Raw genomic sequence first — 19,194 nt, forward strand, 5'->3', positions numbered from 1 at the left:
ATATATTTTTCCCAATTTTAGGATCTACACAATGTGTGTGAGCCCATTGTATCCCAACCAAAACCAAAAGTAGACTCTCCTAAACGAGAAGAGCCTCTGGATGTGCCTATGACTCCTAAAAATGAAGACATAGAAGAAATAAAAAATATTGACACAGCACAACAAAATGGTGAATGCTGCATGAGTGATAGTCCAGTGAACATGGACTTGGACTAGTCATTACATTTCAGTGAGAAGTTTCATCATGGAAAAGTCATCAAGATTATTATGTGGTAATGGGGAACTGTGTTTGGGTGAACTTATTTATATTTTGTTTAAAGCACTTGAATTCTGTTGTATTATGTGAGGAATGAATATATTAAAAGGTAGGCTGCGATAATGATAATCCTAAAGGGAAAACTGCCTTGGTAACTTTCAGATTCCTGTGGAATTGTGAACACTTACTAAATCTTCTGTGCGGGAATTTAAACCTTTCGTATCAATTGCTGATATATCAAAGAATTGTTACAAAGGTACTGCTCCTTTAAAAGGGTTGCAGCTGGAGCTTTTTTTAGATGCCAAGGTAGTTTTCTTCCTTGTTCTCCATGTTGGGTATGTCTTTTCCATTGACAAAAGGCCCTGAAAAGTCTACAAGAAATCCCCTCCCCATTAATGTTCTTTGTATTGTATCATTGTCCAAGATGTTTGCTAGAAGAAGAAAAGGTAAGAAGAAATAACGTGAAGCAGCATGCAGAATTGCTTAAGTCTCCTGCTTTCCCACACATGAAAAGTGTTAAGTAAAATGGAGGTAAAATACTGATCCTGTTGTAAGTTCATGTGACATCTTTTATTGAACTTTAATAAAGTTCACTGAAATGATACGGTTTGTAAAACACTGAGTTCGCCTTTTTGTTACATCCGGTTTCCAGCATAGTTGCATCAGCAGTGCTACAGCAGAAGATGGGAACTATTTTCTCAGGTTTGAGGAAAACACTTTCAATTGCAGAAAACAAATTTCTCAAATCAGGAACCTGATACTTTGATGTAGATATATATGGGCCACTTGCAAAAGAACCATCCAAATGTCACAAGGTACCATTTTCCTCTCATGCACAAACCTCACAAAATATTTAAAGTACTTCTGTTGGAGTGCAGTTTAGGACGGGGTTCAGGCAATGCACTCCCCATTTCTGTATTTTGGTTGCAATGTGAATTCTGCCTTGTGTAACTTCTTTTACATATTGTGACTTCTAATCTGTTTAATGGGCTTCTTCTTGTGTAGAGCAATGGCATATCCTTTTCCAGGCTCATACTTATTCCCTTGCTCTTGTGTCCGTATAAATGAGTTCCTTTTTAAAAAGGGCAACTCTGCTTTGGAGTTAAAATTGTTACAGATATTATGAGGCATCCGAAGTACTTAGGTTTTTTACAATTTCTAAATATATCCAAGCATGGACCATAATGTAGCTCTCATCTCTTTACTGTAATAAGAACATCTCGGACGAGTGACATGTAGTGGTTATAATGTCAGACTAGGATCAGGGAGACCCAGGTTCAAATCCCTACTTTGCCGTGGAAGCTTGGTGGGTGACCCTGGCCCAGTGAATCTCTCAGCCTAACGTATCTCACCGGATAAAATGGAGGAGAGAAGAATACAATCTGCATTGTCTCTCAGGATATAAATGAAGTAAATAATCCTTAAAAACAACTTTGTAATTAAACTTCTAAAGAAATTAACTTCCAGGGATTTTTTTTTTCATTTTGCAAACTTTGATGTACCTTTTCATGGTGTATGTAGGGGGAATAGGGGAAATGATTATCAGGGCTGATATAATAGGCCTTGTTTCACTACCCAGGCAAATGACGTGCTTACGTCTCAGCTGCTCCTTGATAATGAGCACTAAAAATGTCTGTCCCAAGAACGGACAGGTCAGGCTTCTCACAGTTTCCCAGGAAATTGTCTATTTCATAATAGTTGATGGAATGGTAAGTGTTTGGCCTCCCATGGCTAACCAGTCCGTTTAAAAGCTTGGAACGTTCATGCTTCAACCTAAACAAAAAAAAAAGAAATGAGGATTTGGAACAAAAAAACAATTTGTAAAATGTAGAATTCTTGGTCAGCCTGGGGCTTCAACTTACCTCCTACTTGGTGCTTGTGTGGAAAACTGCTTGTTGATTTCTTCTTTCATATCATCAATAACTTGGGAAAGCCTGGGGCTAGGGTTTTCTGCTTCCTGCTGAAAGAAAGATGGCAGCTGCTGCATTACTCATATTTTTTTACTGCTGTTAGAACAGGCATAGCTGCCAATGTCACACCTTCCATCAATAGAATTTTGGGGTGTTGTTGTGCTGAAAAACTAATATTGAAGCAGATGGCAAAAGATTAGTACATGGCCGTTTGCATTCTATATGTTCTAATTAGTATATCGTGAAGTTGTTAGCCATATCTCAGGTTTTTGCTTAACAGGCCTGTTCAGTGCAAGAAACCCCTATTAAGTTGTAACTGTAGCAGCATATGTGATTTGTTTTCACACACTCCTGTATTTGCACAAACAGTTGAGTGTGCTGGAAAGGTACATTTACATCCAGTGAATGGAGATAGCTTGGGATTTTTATTTTGCATGTTCCTTTCAAGTGGCATTTTTTTCAGTACAGTAGAAAACTCCACCTGGGTTGTGTCCAAGGGCTGGCTCCTTAGAATCACATTCTGCGTACAGCAGAGCTGCAGGAGGAAAGTGTCTTAAGGTTGTGGCAAGAACCATTGTTTGCAGAATAGATTCATAGTATAGAGGCTATAGATTTGTTAGTATGCATGCTTGTACACAGACTATTGCAGAAAGTAAATAAGGACTAACTCCTTTAATGTACTCAGTGGCCTGACCCTGCCTTAGTAATATTGATGTATTAAAATGTACTATAGTAAAATAAAGAGCCTTTAATAAAGATGTACTCTAAAGTTTCTCATTTGAAATGTGAAGGATTCTAGGAACAGCATAAGTGGCTCCAATTTTAGAGGTTAGATGCACCCCTAAAAATGTACACAGCATGCAACAGAAGAAAACTCCATTTGCCCATGAATGCCCTAACTGTGGGTTGTGTGGCCAATGGTACCCCTGCATTGAGAAGGTGCACCAGTATAGTAGCAATGAAATAAGTTGCTGTACAAACACAAGGCCTTAGACTGGGTCCTAGCATTGGGGTAAGAGCTGAATTTGTCACTTAAGACATCAAGCATTTGTTAGACCCAAATGCTTCAGTACATATGATATATCATGTCTAATAACTCTCTTCTTTTGCATTGTTTATATAATTCAAGTCCTGTTGCAGTTTTTTGGATGTCTTATGCTTTCTGATTACACTATTTTATATTGTGTGATCTGCTTGGAGTCTCAGCCAGAAAGACAAGCTACAAATAAAGCAAATAAAATAGGATGCAAACGAGGACATTATTTTTGTTAGGTATTGTGATCATAGAATTGTGGAGTGCATTCTTTAGCATTGATAAGGAAGATCAGTGTTGTGCCTTTCAGTCCTTCAGTTGTTTCTGTAAATAGTGAGAGCTGAGAAATGAGAATAGAAGGTTCCACCTTATTTAGTCACCATGGTTGCATTTATTAGGAAGGGACAGAAACTGTCACAGTACAACCTAAATTGGTATTTGCCTGACAGCTTTTGCTTTCCCCTTACTAACTGTACTTGTTCATCAAACTGGGGGGAAAAACACTTTGCAGATGAGAACCACACCTAAGGTTTGTCTATCACCTGAGTTTTCTCTTCTTTGTCTGTGATCTGCGTGCCGAAGGACTCTCCCCCTAGCACTGGATGATTAGGCATACTTTGTGGGTCAAGCAGAATCTCGTAAGGAACCATGGGATGCTTCCAAGAAGCTGGAGTGAAAATTTCCCAAGGTTCTGCCTGACCAAAAGTTCCTGTGGAAAAAAAAAAGGGAAGAATCTTGAACATACATATTGAAGAAACAGCATCAACACTTTTTTATAAATGCCGCGAAGAACTGTGCTTGAAGAGCATCTCTCAAGAGGACACAGAATATTAGTCAAACAGTAGCACTCTCAATCTTTTTCTACTTAGTGCATGTTTCATCTTTTTTTTACCCTTTCTTCTGATGTTACTTGGAGAAGGAATTCTAAGACATGTTCTGAACAATTCAGTTATAATGACTGCAAGGGAAAGCAGAATGTACCTCCTGGAACTCTGTAGACACTAATTGGTTAAGTACAGATTGAACATCTCTTGTCTGTACTCATTTTGTGCAAGAGTAACTATGGTTCCTGGGCACTTTATCTAACAGTCTGCTGCAATACTTGGCAGGTGAATATTAAATAAAAGGCAGTATTGAAGACTTTCGAGGAAGTGGCACAAGGGCAAATCAGTGTTTAAGCAGTGTTAGGGTCAGAAATGCATTGAACTTATAAAATGTGGTTTTAACCATCATATAATCATTCCTAATGAAACGCTTGGTTAAAATGATCTTTTAAGAAGAATTCAGCCTGTAAGAAAGTATCACATACTGATGAACTCTGTTTTAAAATTTTATCTAATATATTTCTGTCTCAGAACCCAAAGCCACAAGCTTTGTGGGACAGTCTAAAGGTAAATGTTACAAGGGATCATACCTCGCTTGCCACATTTATTTATTTTGTGTGTCTATCCTCCCCTTCCCCCAGGGAGCTCAGAGCATCTTGTATCAGTCTGCCCTTTTTCATTTCACTACCTGAGACAGGTTAGGCTGAGAGGCGGTGCCTGGCCCCATCTCCCAGCAAGCTTCGTGGCTAAGTGAAGATTTGAAGCTGTGTCTCCACAGCCCTTGTCCCAGCGTACTACTGTACCACACTGGTTTTCCATTTCTATGAAGAGCACAGGTGGTATCCCATTAGCCAAAAACAATCCATGTAATTCCAGTAGAAACATCTGTATAGAACAGAGCTGAATCGTGAACTCATTACCCTGTCCATCATATGAAAAGTCATTGGCTAGTAAATAACAGAGAGGAAGTACAATTTTGAGTCCACCCTTTCGGCTGTTGGTGGCTGTCCCTTCTCCTCAGTGTCAGTTGCTTTAAAGTGGACTGTCTTTTGTGAATGTAGCATTTACCAATGTATTCTCCAACCAGATTCCACAAGCGGACAGTACGATCAGCTGAACAGGACAACAAGATGTTATCTTCGTCTATAATTTCTAACCTATTTGTTAAGGAAGAAACATGATATTTAGTTAATGTGTATAGGAGCAAGTAATTCTTCTGTTAAAAATCAAGTCAATACTTACGATAGCACCAGATTTAGATGAGCTCTCCAGTGCTTCACATCTATATCAAATAAAAGGAATAGACCTAAATTATGCATGGAATGTTCCTTACTATATGCATTTTCATTCAAAAACACTGTCTTACTAAGGTCAAACTTGGTATAAGGACAGACTTACTACCTTGATACAAGTTTGCTTTGGCTTGCCTCTGCTTTTGTACACATCTGGTCCCATATTTAGCATCAGTTTTCACCCCAACCTACCATATTTCAGACTGTTAGGTCTCTTTCAATAAGAATCAAGTGAGAATAAGGAGCATCAGCAGCTCCTAAGCTTTCTGAATAAAGATTGTCATTCTATAATAGGTTTGCCACTTAATCTCTGTCTGTACCCTAAATCATGAAATTCATAATCTTAAAAGCAAAGATACTATGTATTTCAGCAACGAAACAAAAACTAGGCATTTGTTCTGAAAGGCAACGTCTCAGAGGATACTGGGGTATATCTCTAGCATTTGAGCAATTTCTATGATTGCAAGAGATTCTGAAATACACTTTTTGGATCACAGAGTGGTGCTCATAGGGTAGCAAAAGGTCTTAAATCAATTTTGCACAAACATTTACTCAGTAACTTTTCTAGCAATCTCTTCCCACTTTGGAGTATTTATGAGGATGGAAGGCACTAGAATTTACCCAGGGTAACAACATCAGGTCTGCTAATAGCAAGCCTGGACATTGTATGAAAACAGGAAAGGCACAAGAAATTCAGCTTTCTGAACTGGCTGCTTTACACTTCACTTTCAAACCTATTTCATCTGCTTCAGATATAAAGCTTAAATATATTTACCCATATACGTACATTTTGGTGCTGATGGTTCTATATCTTGAAGAGCATATTCTTTGATGTCATAGACATACACATACCCATCTTCATCTGCCGCATACAGATACGAATCATCAGCAGTAACAGCAATGCTACTGATCAGGGACTTCTCTCTAGACTGGAACACACATTGATACATGCACTTACGTGTGTAAGGTGCCATCAAATTGGAGCCAACTTGTGGCAACCCCATTTCAAGGCAAGAGATTCACAGAGGCTGTTTGCCATTGCCTGCCTCCATGTAGCAACTCTGGACTTCTTTGATGGTCTCCCATCCAAGTACAGATCAGAACTGACCCTGCTTAGTTTCTAAGACATAATAAGATTGTGCTATGTATTGTCGAAGGCTTTCACGGCCGGAGAACAATGGTTGTTGTGGGTTTTCCGGGCTGTATTGCTGTGGTCTTGGCATTGTAGTTCCTGACGTTTCGCCAGCAGCTGTGGCTGGCATCTTCAGAGGTGTAGCACCAAAAGACAGAGATCTCTCACTGAGTGTCACTGAGAGATCTCTGTCTTTTGGTGCCCACAACAACCAAGATTGTGCTAGCTTGGGCCATCTAAGTCAGCACTGTTACTGTTTATTTGTTCTGTTTGTTTATAGTCTGCCCTTCTCATTGAGACCCAAGGCAGATTACACAGTGCAAGTCAAAATGAACAACCACCAGGATACAATATAAATACAATATGATCTACAGCTGGAACATTCAATGAACACTAGGGTATGGGTTGCAGAAAACTGAAATTAGCATAAATCAGAAACACAGATATGAAGCATTGCTTAAACAAAGCATAAGTACTTAAACATATTTTTACTCAGTAGGAGCATATCTACATCAACAGACAGTACCCAGTAGAAAAGTCTACAAACCCAGTTTCAAGGCATCTCTCTGAGCCCATTCTTGTAGCACAGTCCTATTATCTGAGAGCCAAGATACAAGTGACGCCTGACACAGGTTGGACACTTGTCAGCTTCCCTCAAGTTTTGATGGGAAATGTAGGCATCCTGGTCTTACAGCTGTAATGGAGAGCCAAGCTGTAAAACCTGGACGCCTACATTTCCCATCAAAACTTGAGGTAAGCTGACAAGTGTCCAACCTGTGTAAGGCATCACTTGTAGCTTGGCTCTGAGTAAGAAAGCCCAACTGAATAATAGTTTGGCAGTTTGTGGAAAGCCAGGAAAGTGGTAGCTTTCCTGACCTGTTCTGGTAGGCCATTCCATAAGGTAAGGGCTATCACGGAGAAAGCACGTGTGCCAGAAGCTGTTTATTTTGCCCAACTGCAGGGTGGCATCTGCAGAAAGCCCTGTTCAGATGAGCAAAGCCACCATGGTAGAACACAGGGTGAGAGGCAAACCTACAGATACGAGGGACCAAGGCTATGAAGGACTTTGTGACAGTCAAAACCTTGAATTGAGCCCAGTAACTAATGTGTACCACAAAAGTTGGAGTTGTTTTGGCTGAAACACAAACATGGCTGCTCCTCTGAAATTTGTTCCATTGATACAAGCCATGTTCTGAGTTAATAATTTCCACCATGGCTGACTTTTGGAGTTCAGACTTCCCCTAAGAATACAGACTCTAGATCAGTTAGCATCAACAAAAGATATAGAACACATACACTTGGACAATGTGTGTCCACTGGATGTAGGGATGAAGAAGAAATGTGCTTTTGAAAGATACCCTTGACAGCTCATTGGCAGTGGCCAACTGCCTGTCCAGAATACAGTACGCCAGTTTGGTGTAGTGGTTAAGAGCGCGGGACTCTAATCTGGAGAACCGTGTTTGATTCCCCACTCCTTCACTTGAAGACAGCTGGGTGACCTTGGGTCAGTCACAGCTTCTAGGAGCTCTCTCAGCCCTACCCACCTCACAGGGTGATTGTTATGGGGATAATAATGACATATTTTGTAAACCACTCTGAGTTGGTGATAAGTCGTCCTGAAGGGCAGTAAATAAACTGAATGTTGTTATTATTATTAAATAATACAAAATATATATAGATGCAGAGGGTTGGATCCCACTGATTATTTCCACTGATTGAAGCAGAGGATTTTCACTGATCCCTCCCCCATCCTGTGGCTGACCTTTAACACCCTCATATTGTATTTAGGAGTCACTGTCCCTAGGAGTAGTGTTTGGTTGAGGAGGGGGGCAGCATTTGGGTCTGCTGTGTGAGAGAAAAAAAGTTGCACTCCTAATCTTTTCATTAGTGGAGATTTTCTGCAAGATCCAAGCCATTGCTTCAACAACTTCTTAAAAGAGTTTTGTGACAACTGGGGATACATGCAGAAGTGTTTTGAGTGCTACACTAAGCCCACTGGCCATTAGTTGGCTACTACCCTATGCATAAGTCCTACCAGCTTCCATAGAACTCATGCATGACCAACAAAGTCATAAATGGGATTGTGGCAAGTGGTTGAATCTATGAGGGATAATACAGGTGAATTTGTATTTCAGATTCAGAAGAGGACAGACATTCGTTGCAGTTAAGCATAGACCAAACTGCAGTGAAACAGAACTATCGCACATTCATTTCTAATTCTATGAATTGTGTGGACCTGGTGTTGTACTATTAAAGTCATTTTATCTACCAGACTTACAGGTGTGAACCTTGTTACAAGTGGGTTTTCAGAGAACAAACTCCAGAAGTATATATAGCCTGGTTAAAAAAAAAAACAAAAAAACAGATACAGTGCTGTGGTCAACAATATTTGATAGCAACAAAACAAAAATATACTTTTGAAGAAAGTATTTTCTATTTACTTCATGTGGAGCCCACCTTTCTCCTCAATAAGTACTCAAACCAGCTTATATCATTTTCCTCTACTCCATTTTATCCTCATAATAACTTTAAGAGGTAGATATGCCTGCCCCCTTTCATATCACCACCCTCCTTAAACCTACCTTCACAGGTTTAGGGCTTCAGAGGCAAATAAGAGCAGTCACAACATCCCACCTGTCTAACCTCTAATTTTCAGGCAGAGAACACTGACCCAAATCCACACCGAATCTCCCTCTCTCCTCTTCCCAGAGACTCAATGAGACACACAGTCCATTCCCTATATTTACTTCCCCTCGCCAAGCCTCTGCCCAGGGCTATTGGGGAAAGGGACCTCAGTATTTACTTTACTTATATGCTGTCAACATTTAATTAAATTTGGACCATTTGTTGTGATCAGAATGGTTGTTTGTGTGTGTGCCATTTCCTTTCAGCCAATAACTGCAAGCCAACCCAGGTTAAACAGAAACAAGAATAACTTTTATTTATGATAGAATACGGGAATTCTATCTTATAGATAAATTGTGCTTAAACAGGGAAGGTCACAGCGTATCAGAACAGGTGTCAACAGCTAGCTATATCCCTGCTACCTTCTCTCAGTAACTTCCAATTCTTCTCTCCTTCAGTAACTGCCTTAACAGCCTTTCCAACTGTCACTATCCCACCATTCTGCCAGCTCCCATTGGCTATTTCCCAGGAGACGGAGCTGGTATTATTCCTGTCCATAACAGCAGGTTAGGCTGAGAGTGTGTCACCCGGCAAGCTTCCACAGCAGAGTGAGGATTGAAAGCTGGGTCACCTAGCTCCTAGTATGACACTCTCACTATTATACCACATTGGCTGTCTTGATCTCATCATGGGAAGCAACTCAATTCACATTACCCACAGCCAATTGGGACAATATTCTCAGTAGCTATATACTTCACCATAGAGATTCTCCTGCCAAATTTCAGGAAAATAGTAGAAAGTACCTGTTTATACACAGCATTAAAGAACAGAACAGAAAAGGAAGCAAACAAGATCCGCTTATGATAGAATCAGGAAAGCCCTCTGTGCAACAAGAGGGAGAAATTAGAAATGTTATATAGAGAAACACCTAGGGAAATATATGCTAACTCTTCTGGTTGGAATGTGCTCCTGTCAGATTATTTATGGAATAGCTCTGTTATTTTGCAATCTCTCCATTTATTTTTAGCAGTTTGATCTTCTGTATAAAATAAACTGAAGAATAGATGGGCTTCGGTTTGGACTTCAATGTGTTCATTTCCAAATATATATCCCTGTCTATCAGTATAAATCATAGCTTTTAAAATATATAAAACAGTAATTCTCTAGAGGTGTAATAGATGGCAATAGAAAATACATTGCATTAATCTTACCTTCTGGTCCATTGGAAATTAGAGAGGATGCTGCTGATTCAAATTTCACAGCACGGGTCTTTAGAAAAAGTACTTGAGTAACACTTCCATCTACAGCTTGAAAGGCTATATAGGGAATATTCATTCATTAAAAGGAAACTTCAATTAAACTGTAAAATTCTGCCATTGCCCTACAGTAAAAGTCAAAAGTCAAATCACAACCAAGAAATAATATCAGCTTTTAAATACTAGCTTTGATTCTCATCATTCCTCCCACTTATGCAAACACTGCCCTCCTTGGCAAATGAGAGGGCCAAACATGCACAAGTAGAACTCCCAACTCCCTTTTTCTATAAGTAGTTAAAATTTTCTCTGCTGTGCAACTGTTGTGCCTTTTTAAAGGTGTATTCCATTTGTGTATGCTTTGTACAAATGCATTCACATTGCATCTATAATTATTTATTAACATATTTTTACTCTGCCTCCTCCTCCCGGAAAAGGCCCAGGGAAGTTTATAACACTATATACCAAAGCTAAAAGATCTGTAAACCCACGCTATCTCACAATAAAATGTGTCTAAAAAGACAAAAATATTGCTGCAAGATTCAAGTACCAAAATGCAGAAAAACCGCATCCAACATAGGCAGCCTCAGCTAGACAAAGCTCTCATAAATATCACAGACTTGCAAACTTTTCTGAAGAGTGGAAAAGAACTTGAGAACATTATTCCAAAAAAGGAGCTGCAACTGAGAAGCGGGATGGAGAGGTGTACAAACATCAAGTACACAATGTAGTACACTAACAACTAGAACACACTGATCTGAAACTAAATGGGAAAAAACAAAAATGGGTGAAATGAGATTCACATCATTTGATACACCATCCTATAGCTCTTTTCAGATGCTCCTTTTTGGCATTTCAACCATGTGTGCTATGCTATGCACAGTCTTGCCAATACACACGATTGCCATTTTGTCTGAATAGAGCCGTGTGCATATTTTCCATGCACATACATCTTTGGCATGTGCAGATGCATTCCACCACAAATCCAGGGTTCCGTTTGTGTGCACACCAAAGCAGAATGCAGATGAAAAATATGAGTTGCCACATGCATACAAAATGGCAACTATGTGCGCTGGAAGAATCATACAAGTGCAGAATCAAATGTCTGAAAATGGCTTTTGCTCTGCTTAAAGAGAAATTACAGAGTGTTACCAAAAACCTGCCTCATGCTTCCCATGTTCAGGAGAAATGCCCATTTATTTGCTGTGTGAAAAGTCTTTGTTAGGAGGGATAGATATTACAAGTAGCAGCCAATATTAGCTCATTGAAATAGCTGGTGTAATTATTGAGTTTCATAACATAATGATAACATAAGTGACATAATATTATCTGCAAGGGCTGCATTTACCAAGCAATTTGGTTGCCTGGATTTAAAAGTTTAAACCTTATACTCAATAAATGATTACGTCCTGAGGTGCCCACCCATCTGTAAACTGAGAGCTCCATTACACATAGGAAGTAAAAAAGGAAAACAACCAATTATATTGGGCTGGCTGTATCATTCATGGCGGAAACTGGTATGTCTCAATCACACCAGCCCACTTTAAACCATAAGAAAACTTCAAATAGGCTTTACATTTCAATTTCACAAAAGTTTTCCATTTTAAAACATCCATGAGCCAATGATTCATACAGACTTTATTAATCCTGTGGGAAATGTGGGACTGTTGTTTGAAAGGCTTACTTTTGGTATTAACAGAAGAAGGGAGAATGGGAGTGTGGAATTTATGGCATATGTGGCCGGAGATCATATTCCAGACAATAATTTCACCGTCGTAACTGGAAGTGGCAAGGAGAGTAGGTGGACACTGAGCAATGCAAAGGATATCTTCTTTATGTCCATGGCTCTGAGTTATAAAAAAGAGAGAGAGATAAGGGGGAAAAACCACTTTTCCGTGCTTGTTTTGTTGAAGGTTGTTCTTTAAGTACAGGCATTTCGAGTCCTGATTATTAGCATAATTTAAGATTGCAGTCACCATAGTTCAACATCTTAAAAAAATCAGTATTGTCCAACAATCCCTCTTTCTTTTTTCCCCCAGTTCCTATGCTCAGTACATCACACCACCAGCAGAGTGAAGCTGGTACAGGAAGGTACTCTGCCTTCACCCTCCTCCTATGGCTCAATGAGCCCCCCCCCCCATTCTGCTCCTGGGAGGGATAAGGGACCCTCAAGAAGGATGTGAGAGGGCAAAGTAGTGCCCTGAAGTAGGAGGGGAAATTGATTTTTTTTTAAAAAAACCTTCCTCCCTTGTTGCCAACAGAAATCCCATGCTGCTACTGTAATGGCAGGCCTGTTGTCTCCAATGTATGCCTTCTCATGCCTTTGGGGGATATCTTGTTCATTTTGTTAGAGTGAGTTAATAACATTGTCATCATTGTCAAGGTTCATCTCCACGTTCAGGATTGTTTAGGAGAAGGCAGGTAGATCATTTCATTCTAAGTGTCCATATATTTAATGTGACACACACAAACACTGTAAGGTACCATGTAGTGAACAGCTGTAGTAATAGGAGACTCAGAAAGTGATCCTTGGAACTGGAATGTTGAGCCATCATGTTGCTCTTATAATATGTGACATGTTGGAGGGCGTGGGATTGTGGCAATGTCTTTCCCACTCTTCAGGCGGGATGTGTGTGTGTGCATGCATGCATGTGTGCACATCCTGATACTCTGCAAAAGAGAAGGATGCTTGGAGGTGACTACTATAGTGGGAGGCTTGGCCTCTCTATATGAAATGGAAAAATTCACCACCATTGGTTTAGGGTTTTGTTTGTGCCACTGGTACAACTGATACTAGAAAGGGCTTTTAAAATTTTGTTTCTAGTTTGCACAAAATTTGTTATTTATAGTCCGCCATTGTCACTGGGACTCAAGATGGAGTACACAGAATATGTCAATATAATCAACAGAATGGGATATCCAATGGACAAACAGGATTTGGATTGTAGGAATCTGGAACCAACCAGAAATATAAACAGAACTGAAGCAAAACATTAGTATGACACATTAAACGATGCAAAAATTACATGACAGGATCCGACTTACAACATACAGTATGAACTATACACCATAGTATAGACCACAGTCTCTAATTTTCTACCCCAGTATTTTTCTTGAAAATAAAGACACCGTTTCCTTCTCGCATCATTCTTCTGCAGATAAAACCTGAGTTTTCTAAGACTTAAATCCACTCTTTAGATCCCAGATCATATTTAAAAATTATTCTATAGATTCTGGTAGGAAGGTCCTTTCCCCAAGATAACTGGATTGCTTTAACCACATTTCAAAGCTGCATGTCATCTTGGCAGGCCAGCCCCCAGGTGGGGGTGCAGGATACGCACCCTGTGTATGTCTCCAGCCTCTGCTCAGAGAGGCAGCAAGAAAAAAAATTAATTGTCATCAGGCCAAAGGTTTTTGCTTTACCATAGAGTTTCTGGTGGTTTCTAAATAGGCATAACATCACTTCTGGGTTTTCCCTGGAAGTTATGTCACACTGTTGGTCTGACAGTCACCCCCACCCCCTGGTTGCCAGGTCACACAGGCCTCTATGCAACTCTATATATCAAACGTTGAACCTTATGCCAAGCATCAATTCACATGTTTAAATTATGCAAAACAACTTTTGAGTTGCAGCTGGTAGATGTGGAGTCTTACTATATCATCCTGCCAATGGGCTTGAGGTTTCTGGAGGTGATGAAAGTTGTCTGTGGAATCCTGAAATAAGCATTCAAACAAGAGGTCATGTTGTCACTCAATCAATCCTTAGAATCTAATTTATTAGGTATGCTGAGGATTCTGTTAGTGATCCTTAGCTTGCTTCACAGGACCACCTATGCGTTGACCAGCATTGCCAGTGATGAAAAAAAATCTCAGATATGTGCCTGCCCCTCCCTCTCTCCCTCCGTCCCTCCCTCCCTCTGTCTCTCTCTCTCAGGAGTCAGGACCATATGGCACATATAGAATTTCAGTCACAAATACTTCAGCATCATATATAACTTGGCCCAGTGCCTCTAAGATTGATGGGACTTTCACATTGCACTCTTACGTGCTTAATCATAATTATTGTACATATATCACATTAACATGCTTTTTACTTACATAAAACATGTTTATTTTTCTGTCCCATCCAACACCTATGATATACCTGAAAGAACAATCAATATTTATCTAGATAAGATTGGTTTCTAGAAGATGCAGAGCAGAAACTCTCACAGGCAAAGGGAAATCTGCCTGTCTGTGGGTTGTAGAATCATGTCCACTTCCATCCTTTGGCCCCATATGTGAATATATTGTAATTCAGGGTACAATCCTAATGTTTAGATCGGGAGTACCCAACCTTTTTGAATGTGTGGACACCTTTGGAATTTTGAGAGGGGTTGGTGAATGCCACCCCAAAATGTCTGCTGCACAAGGCGGAGCCAAACCCCAAATGGTTGCTGCCGGAAGAGAAGCCAAACACAATACCTCCCTCTTCACTTTGCAAAAGAATCCCAGAAGGAGAATAAAAAGGAAAGAGGGAATGTCTGTAATGAGGAACAGAGAAAGAAAGAGAAGAGAGAATCAAAAAAAGGAAAACCTGAAGAGGCAATGGAATCAAATGCTAAGGAAACCCAAGTGCTCACCAGCCCTCCTGATCCTCCAGGGGCTGCCTGCAGCTGTTATTGCAGGCATGAAAAATCCTTTCCTTTGGACTAGTACAGGCAGTAATGATCCCTACTTTTCAATGGCCCACCTACTTTCTGAAAAGCTTGATGGGCACCCAGAGAAGTAATGGTAGGCAGCATGGTGCCATGTTGGAGAATCCTGGTTAAAATCCATACTGTATATCAAACCTTGGGAAAGACAGGCACAGCCATGATTTTTTCTCTTCCACCCTTGTACATGTTTGTACTTAATGCAATGTCTGCGAATATGCTACCTTGACTAGGAAGTTCTTACTGTTAGTTGGTGCTAACTTTTCTGTAGAGCATGAGCACTCATGCAGAGGTCTTTTAAGGTGACCAAATACATGTCCCATTGGACTGTGGTTTAGGGAAAATACAGCGTTTGGCAGTAAGTTTGATTTCTCAGCAGAGTACTTACTTGTTTCGATTCACCTCCACATAGGCACAGTCACAGATTTCTTCACATTTGTCTTCTGCATGGAAAAGAAACACAACAATACTGAAACTTGCATGGTGTGTAGTAGATCAATACTTTTACTTTGTATTTGTCAGCATGATGCTTACCCCTTTTCAAGGTGTGCAAACACTGTCCATTATTGTAATTCCATATTTTCAAACAGCCATCCCTTCCTCCTGTTATAAGTCTAAAATGTGATGAAAATTATTCCTTCAGCATGAAAAAATATATAAAATGAATTTAGAACCTTTAAACGTGCATATCTCAGGGTCTTAACAGCCTGGATCCAAATTATATCAATGAGCGCCTAATTTCAAATTTGCTTTTCCACTCTGCTCAGAATACCATCTCAAGTGGATGCAAGATTGGCACCAACGAGAAGCAGGGCCTTTTTAGTAGATGACCCAGTATTGTAGAATCAGTTTCCTTGGGAAGGCCTGCCTTTTGTCCTTCGCTTGCATTTGAAAAAAGGACAAGTGAAAGATGTAGACAAAAACTTTTCTGCTCGACCAGGCATTCAAATTTAATTCCAGAGCTGTGTGTTTATGTTGCTGATGACATTATGACCTGTTTTAGGACATCTGTTGATAACTTTAGTTAGAGTCCTCTCGGGTTTTTTTGTTTCATTTTAATCAGTCTAAACCAACTTGGATTTTTTTTTACTTATGATACCGAATACTGTAAATAAACCAGCATATAGAAACATACCTTCTTCCACTAGGGTCAAAGGTAAGGCAGGTTATTGCAGAGCCACCATGATGAGCATTGCCAAATTCAAACAAGTTCTTTCCACTTTCAAAATCCCACACTTTGATCACCTGAAACAAAAAATCTGAATGAACATCGCACCCAGGATCAAAAGGGTCATATATCTGAAAACAAATGGCTTGCACAGTTCTTTACATTGAATGAGCAAGCATTGATACAAGAAATTCAACCATTAAGTGGAGAAATGGAATAACAACCATGCATATAGGAACATGCACTTACTGCACAAAGAGGAAGTTGCACATGTAAAACATCATTTCTGGAAAAGGATTTCTTTTTTCTTGTGCAAATTGTATCACAGGCTGCATGCAGAAGGAAAAATACACTAATGCTACCAACATTTGAATTCCACAAGCCTCAAGCCTGCCTTTAAATCCCACCCCACTATTAATGAAATGTATAGCTTGTCTTTCTTCTAGAGACCTAAAGGTGGCATGTATAGAGTCCTCCATAAGTAGTCTCTGAGCTAGGCACAGACTTACAGTACAATCTTAAGCAAAGTTACTCCAGTCTGAGCCCATTGAAATCAATGGGCTTAGACTGGAGTAACTCTGTTTAGGATTGCACTGTTAGACTTGTTTAATTTTAGTGAAGAGCTGTATCTCATGCTTTCCGGCTATGCTCTTGAGTTACCTCTTTCATCTCTTGTCATATTTTGATTCTTGGTTATATTACTTAGTGCTCCAGGCCATTGCAAAATATTCCTGAATTATAAAAGGTCAAAAGTTTATTTTATTTAACAAAATGTTACTGCAACTTTTTTAAAAAAGCAATTATTTCCAGAGGAGTAGTCATGATAATCTGTTCCAGCAAAAATAACAGACGTCTTGTGGCAGCTTAAATATTAACACATTCTATAGGCTTGAGTTCTACGGACTAGAGTCTGCTTTATGAAACATGTCCACAACCACAACTAACAAAAGGAGCTTGAGCTGGAATAAAAACTCGCTAGTTTTTAAAGTGCCACAAGATTTCTGTTTGTTTTTTAAATTCACTTAAGTCTTAGGCAACAAAAGCTGGATTTTCTCATATTAGAAAATCATTGCATTCTCAAAAAACATGCTATCATTCTGTTTTAGCAAAAGCAAAAGATACTAGTCTATAGAGCTCACTGCTATATACTCTGACTGACAGTGGCTCTCCAGGTCTCAGCTGCCAGGGTCTGTTATTAAGATCCTTTAACTAGATTCCAGGAATTGAACCTAGGACCCTCTACATGGAAAGCGTTGGCGCTACCTCTGAACAACTTCCCAGCCTCTATTGCAGATGCCCAGATTAAAAAGAATCGTTCCAAGTTGGGAAATACATGGCCACAACTGTTTTGCAGTATTGTTTTACTTACAGAGCCCTCCGAGCAGCTAACCACATGCCTGAACACTTTGTTGTATTTGCAGCACAAAACTGGTTCCTTGTGGGAAATCACTAAGTTGGGATCCAAGGGTGAGCTGCCAAATGGAGAAGAAAAACAAGAGAAGTAGGAAACATATTGTTAGTTATCCAGCTATCAATATAGCCTTCAGTCAAACTAGATAAAACAGAGATCAAGAGTTCCCATCTTTTTTCTTTAACAAGTGATAATAGCAGGGGATTCTGGTACTGATTTGTTAAACCACGATGGAGTGTGAGGGTTAAACCGCAGCTTCTTTCTCTGCAGAGCACCAATTTGAATTGGAACTGCAATCGGTTGGAGCTGAGATTGAAAAGACCCAGGGAAGATCCTTTCACAAGCATCCCACCAGTGTCTCACCTGCGTCAAATCTAAGTGTGCGTTTGTTACTTAAAGTTGGAACCTTTTCAGTAGTGGTACCATAGCTGGGCAAGTCATTCCTCTTTGAGCTTTGCCTGGGGCCTTCTGTGTTTGTCCTAAGGCCCCAGGCTTGGTTGTTTCATATTGATTCTGGTTAAATGATTATTACTTTATTGTTATTATCATTTTCAGTTGTATTCTGGATTGCTCCCTACTTCAGTTGTGTTAAAATGTGATAATGCTGCAATTCTGGTTTTAATGCCACTGTCTCTGTGTAATGCTGCTATTTTCTCTTTTTTACTTATTGTTCATTAATTTATATGATTAGAATGACGGTTTTAAGAATATATGCTGTGTCCTGTTGAAATGAATTAGGCTCTAAAGAGCTAATGTTTGTCTGGTTCCCATAGAATTTTGGTGGAACTATACTGTGGAAGAGAACAAGTTAGGAGGTATGTGAATAAATGGTATATGAATTAAATATTCATATATATATTTGTATTTGGGCACATCTTTGGAAAGAATGTCCTAATTTTGAAGATATTTTGAAGAAAATATCTTTAAATTTAAATTTTAAAAAATAGTAACTGTGGAAAAAATAAGTAGATTCACTTCCATTGTAGTAGAAAAGAGACAGAAGCCTCATATAAAGAAAGAACACTTGGTCCTAAAGCTGCTTTTTAACTTCTCGAACCATGTAGGGCCTGAAAGGCTAAAGTCTACCATCAGGTGAAAGTAAGAATGATTTGGTCAGCCATATTTAAACACCCCAGCCTCTTGCTGGAGAGACGCACAGAGATATCTTGCATGTTGCGAGACCACAAGGAGGAGGGAAGAACACAAAGGGACAGTAAGAGGAGGAGCTGTCAGAGGAACACACAGCGTAGACAATGAGAGGCATCCTATGCAGTAAGAAGATCACACAAAATCTGGGTCTAAAGCAAAGAGAAATATAGCCCACACACCCAATCTAGTGTCCAGGCTTTCTGAGTCACCTTTACTCCAACAGTTATATCCTTATAAGTCCATTGAAGTTTGAAGGGTGTAATTCTGGTTAGGATGTCATTTATTTGCATTTAGTTATATCCAGGGGTTTTCTTCTGGGAAAAGAGGTGGCAGAACTCTCAAGAGGGAAATGAGGAAGAAACACACAGGATTCTTTGAAAGAATATTATTTTCACGCACTATTGCCGAGGATTTTCAAGAGGTGCCGGAACTCCATTCCACTGCTTT

General features: G+C 39.6%; 2 protein-coding genes across 2 annotated transcripts in view; one reads left to right on the forward strand and one right to left on the reverse strand.

Moving 5' to 3' along the window:
* Nucleotides 1–749, forward strand: part of HSPH1 (heat shock protein family H (Hsp110) member 1) — a 34,046-nt gene extending 33,297 nt beyond the window's left edge. The window contains exon 18 of the mRNA XM_054974163.1: nucleotides 22–749. Coding sequence (XP_054830138.1) covers nucleotides 22–216 — 195 coding nt within the window. The 3' untranslated portion in view covers nucleotides 217–749. The remainder of the gene's footprint in view (nucleotides 1–21) is intronic.
* Nucleotides 750–1,272: 523 nt separating this feature from the next.
* The window catches only part of LOC129326067 (WD repeat-containing protein on Y chromosome-like), a 38,792-nt gene continuing 20,870 nt past the window's right edge, over nucleotides 1,273–19,194 (reverse strand). Inside the window, exons 15-29 of the mRNA XM_054974162.1 lie at nucleotides 17,557–17,659; nucleotides 16,155–16,264; nucleotides 15,554–15,633; nucleotides 15,408–15,462; nucleotides 14,424–14,469; nucleotides 13,980–14,039; nucleotides 12,010–12,172; nucleotides 10,284–10,388; nucleotides 8,726–8,784; nucleotides 6,103–6,244; nucleotides 5,266–5,305; nucleotides 5,092–5,180; nucleotides 3,742–3,908; nucleotides 2,119–2,213; nucleotides 1,273–2,029 (exon numbers count right to left, since the gene is read on the reverse strand). Of these exons, the coding sequence (XP_054830137.1) occupies nucleotides 1,849–2,029; nucleotides 2,119–2,213; nucleotides 3,742–3,908; nucleotides 5,092–5,180; nucleotides 5,266–5,305; nucleotides 6,103–6,244; nucleotides 8,726–8,784; nucleotides 10,284–10,388; nucleotides 12,010–12,172; nucleotides 13,980–14,039; nucleotides 14,424–14,469; nucleotides 15,408–15,462; nucleotides 15,554–15,633; nucleotides 16,155–16,264; nucleotides 17,557–17,659 (1,495 nt within the window). The 3' untranslated portion in view covers nucleotides 1,273–1,848. The remainder of the gene's footprint in view (nucleotides 2,030–2,118; nucleotides 2,214–3,741; nucleotides 3,909–5,091; nucleotides 5,181–5,265; nucleotides 5,306–6,102; nucleotides 6,245–8,725; nucleotides 8,785–10,283; nucleotides 10,389–12,009; nucleotides 12,173–13,979; nucleotides 14,040–14,423; nucleotides 14,470–15,407; nucleotides 15,463–15,553; nucleotides 15,634–16,154; nucleotides 16,265–17,556; nucleotides 17,660–19,194) is intronic.

Source organism: Eublepharis macularius, chromosome 3 (genome assembly GCF_028583425.1).
Source record: "Eublepharis macularius isolate TG4126 chromosome 3, MPM_Emac_v1.0, whole genome shotgun sequence".
Classification (NCBI taxonomy): Eukaryota; Metazoa; Chordata; class Lepidosauria; order Squamata; family Eublepharidae; genus Eublepharis; species Eublepharis macularius.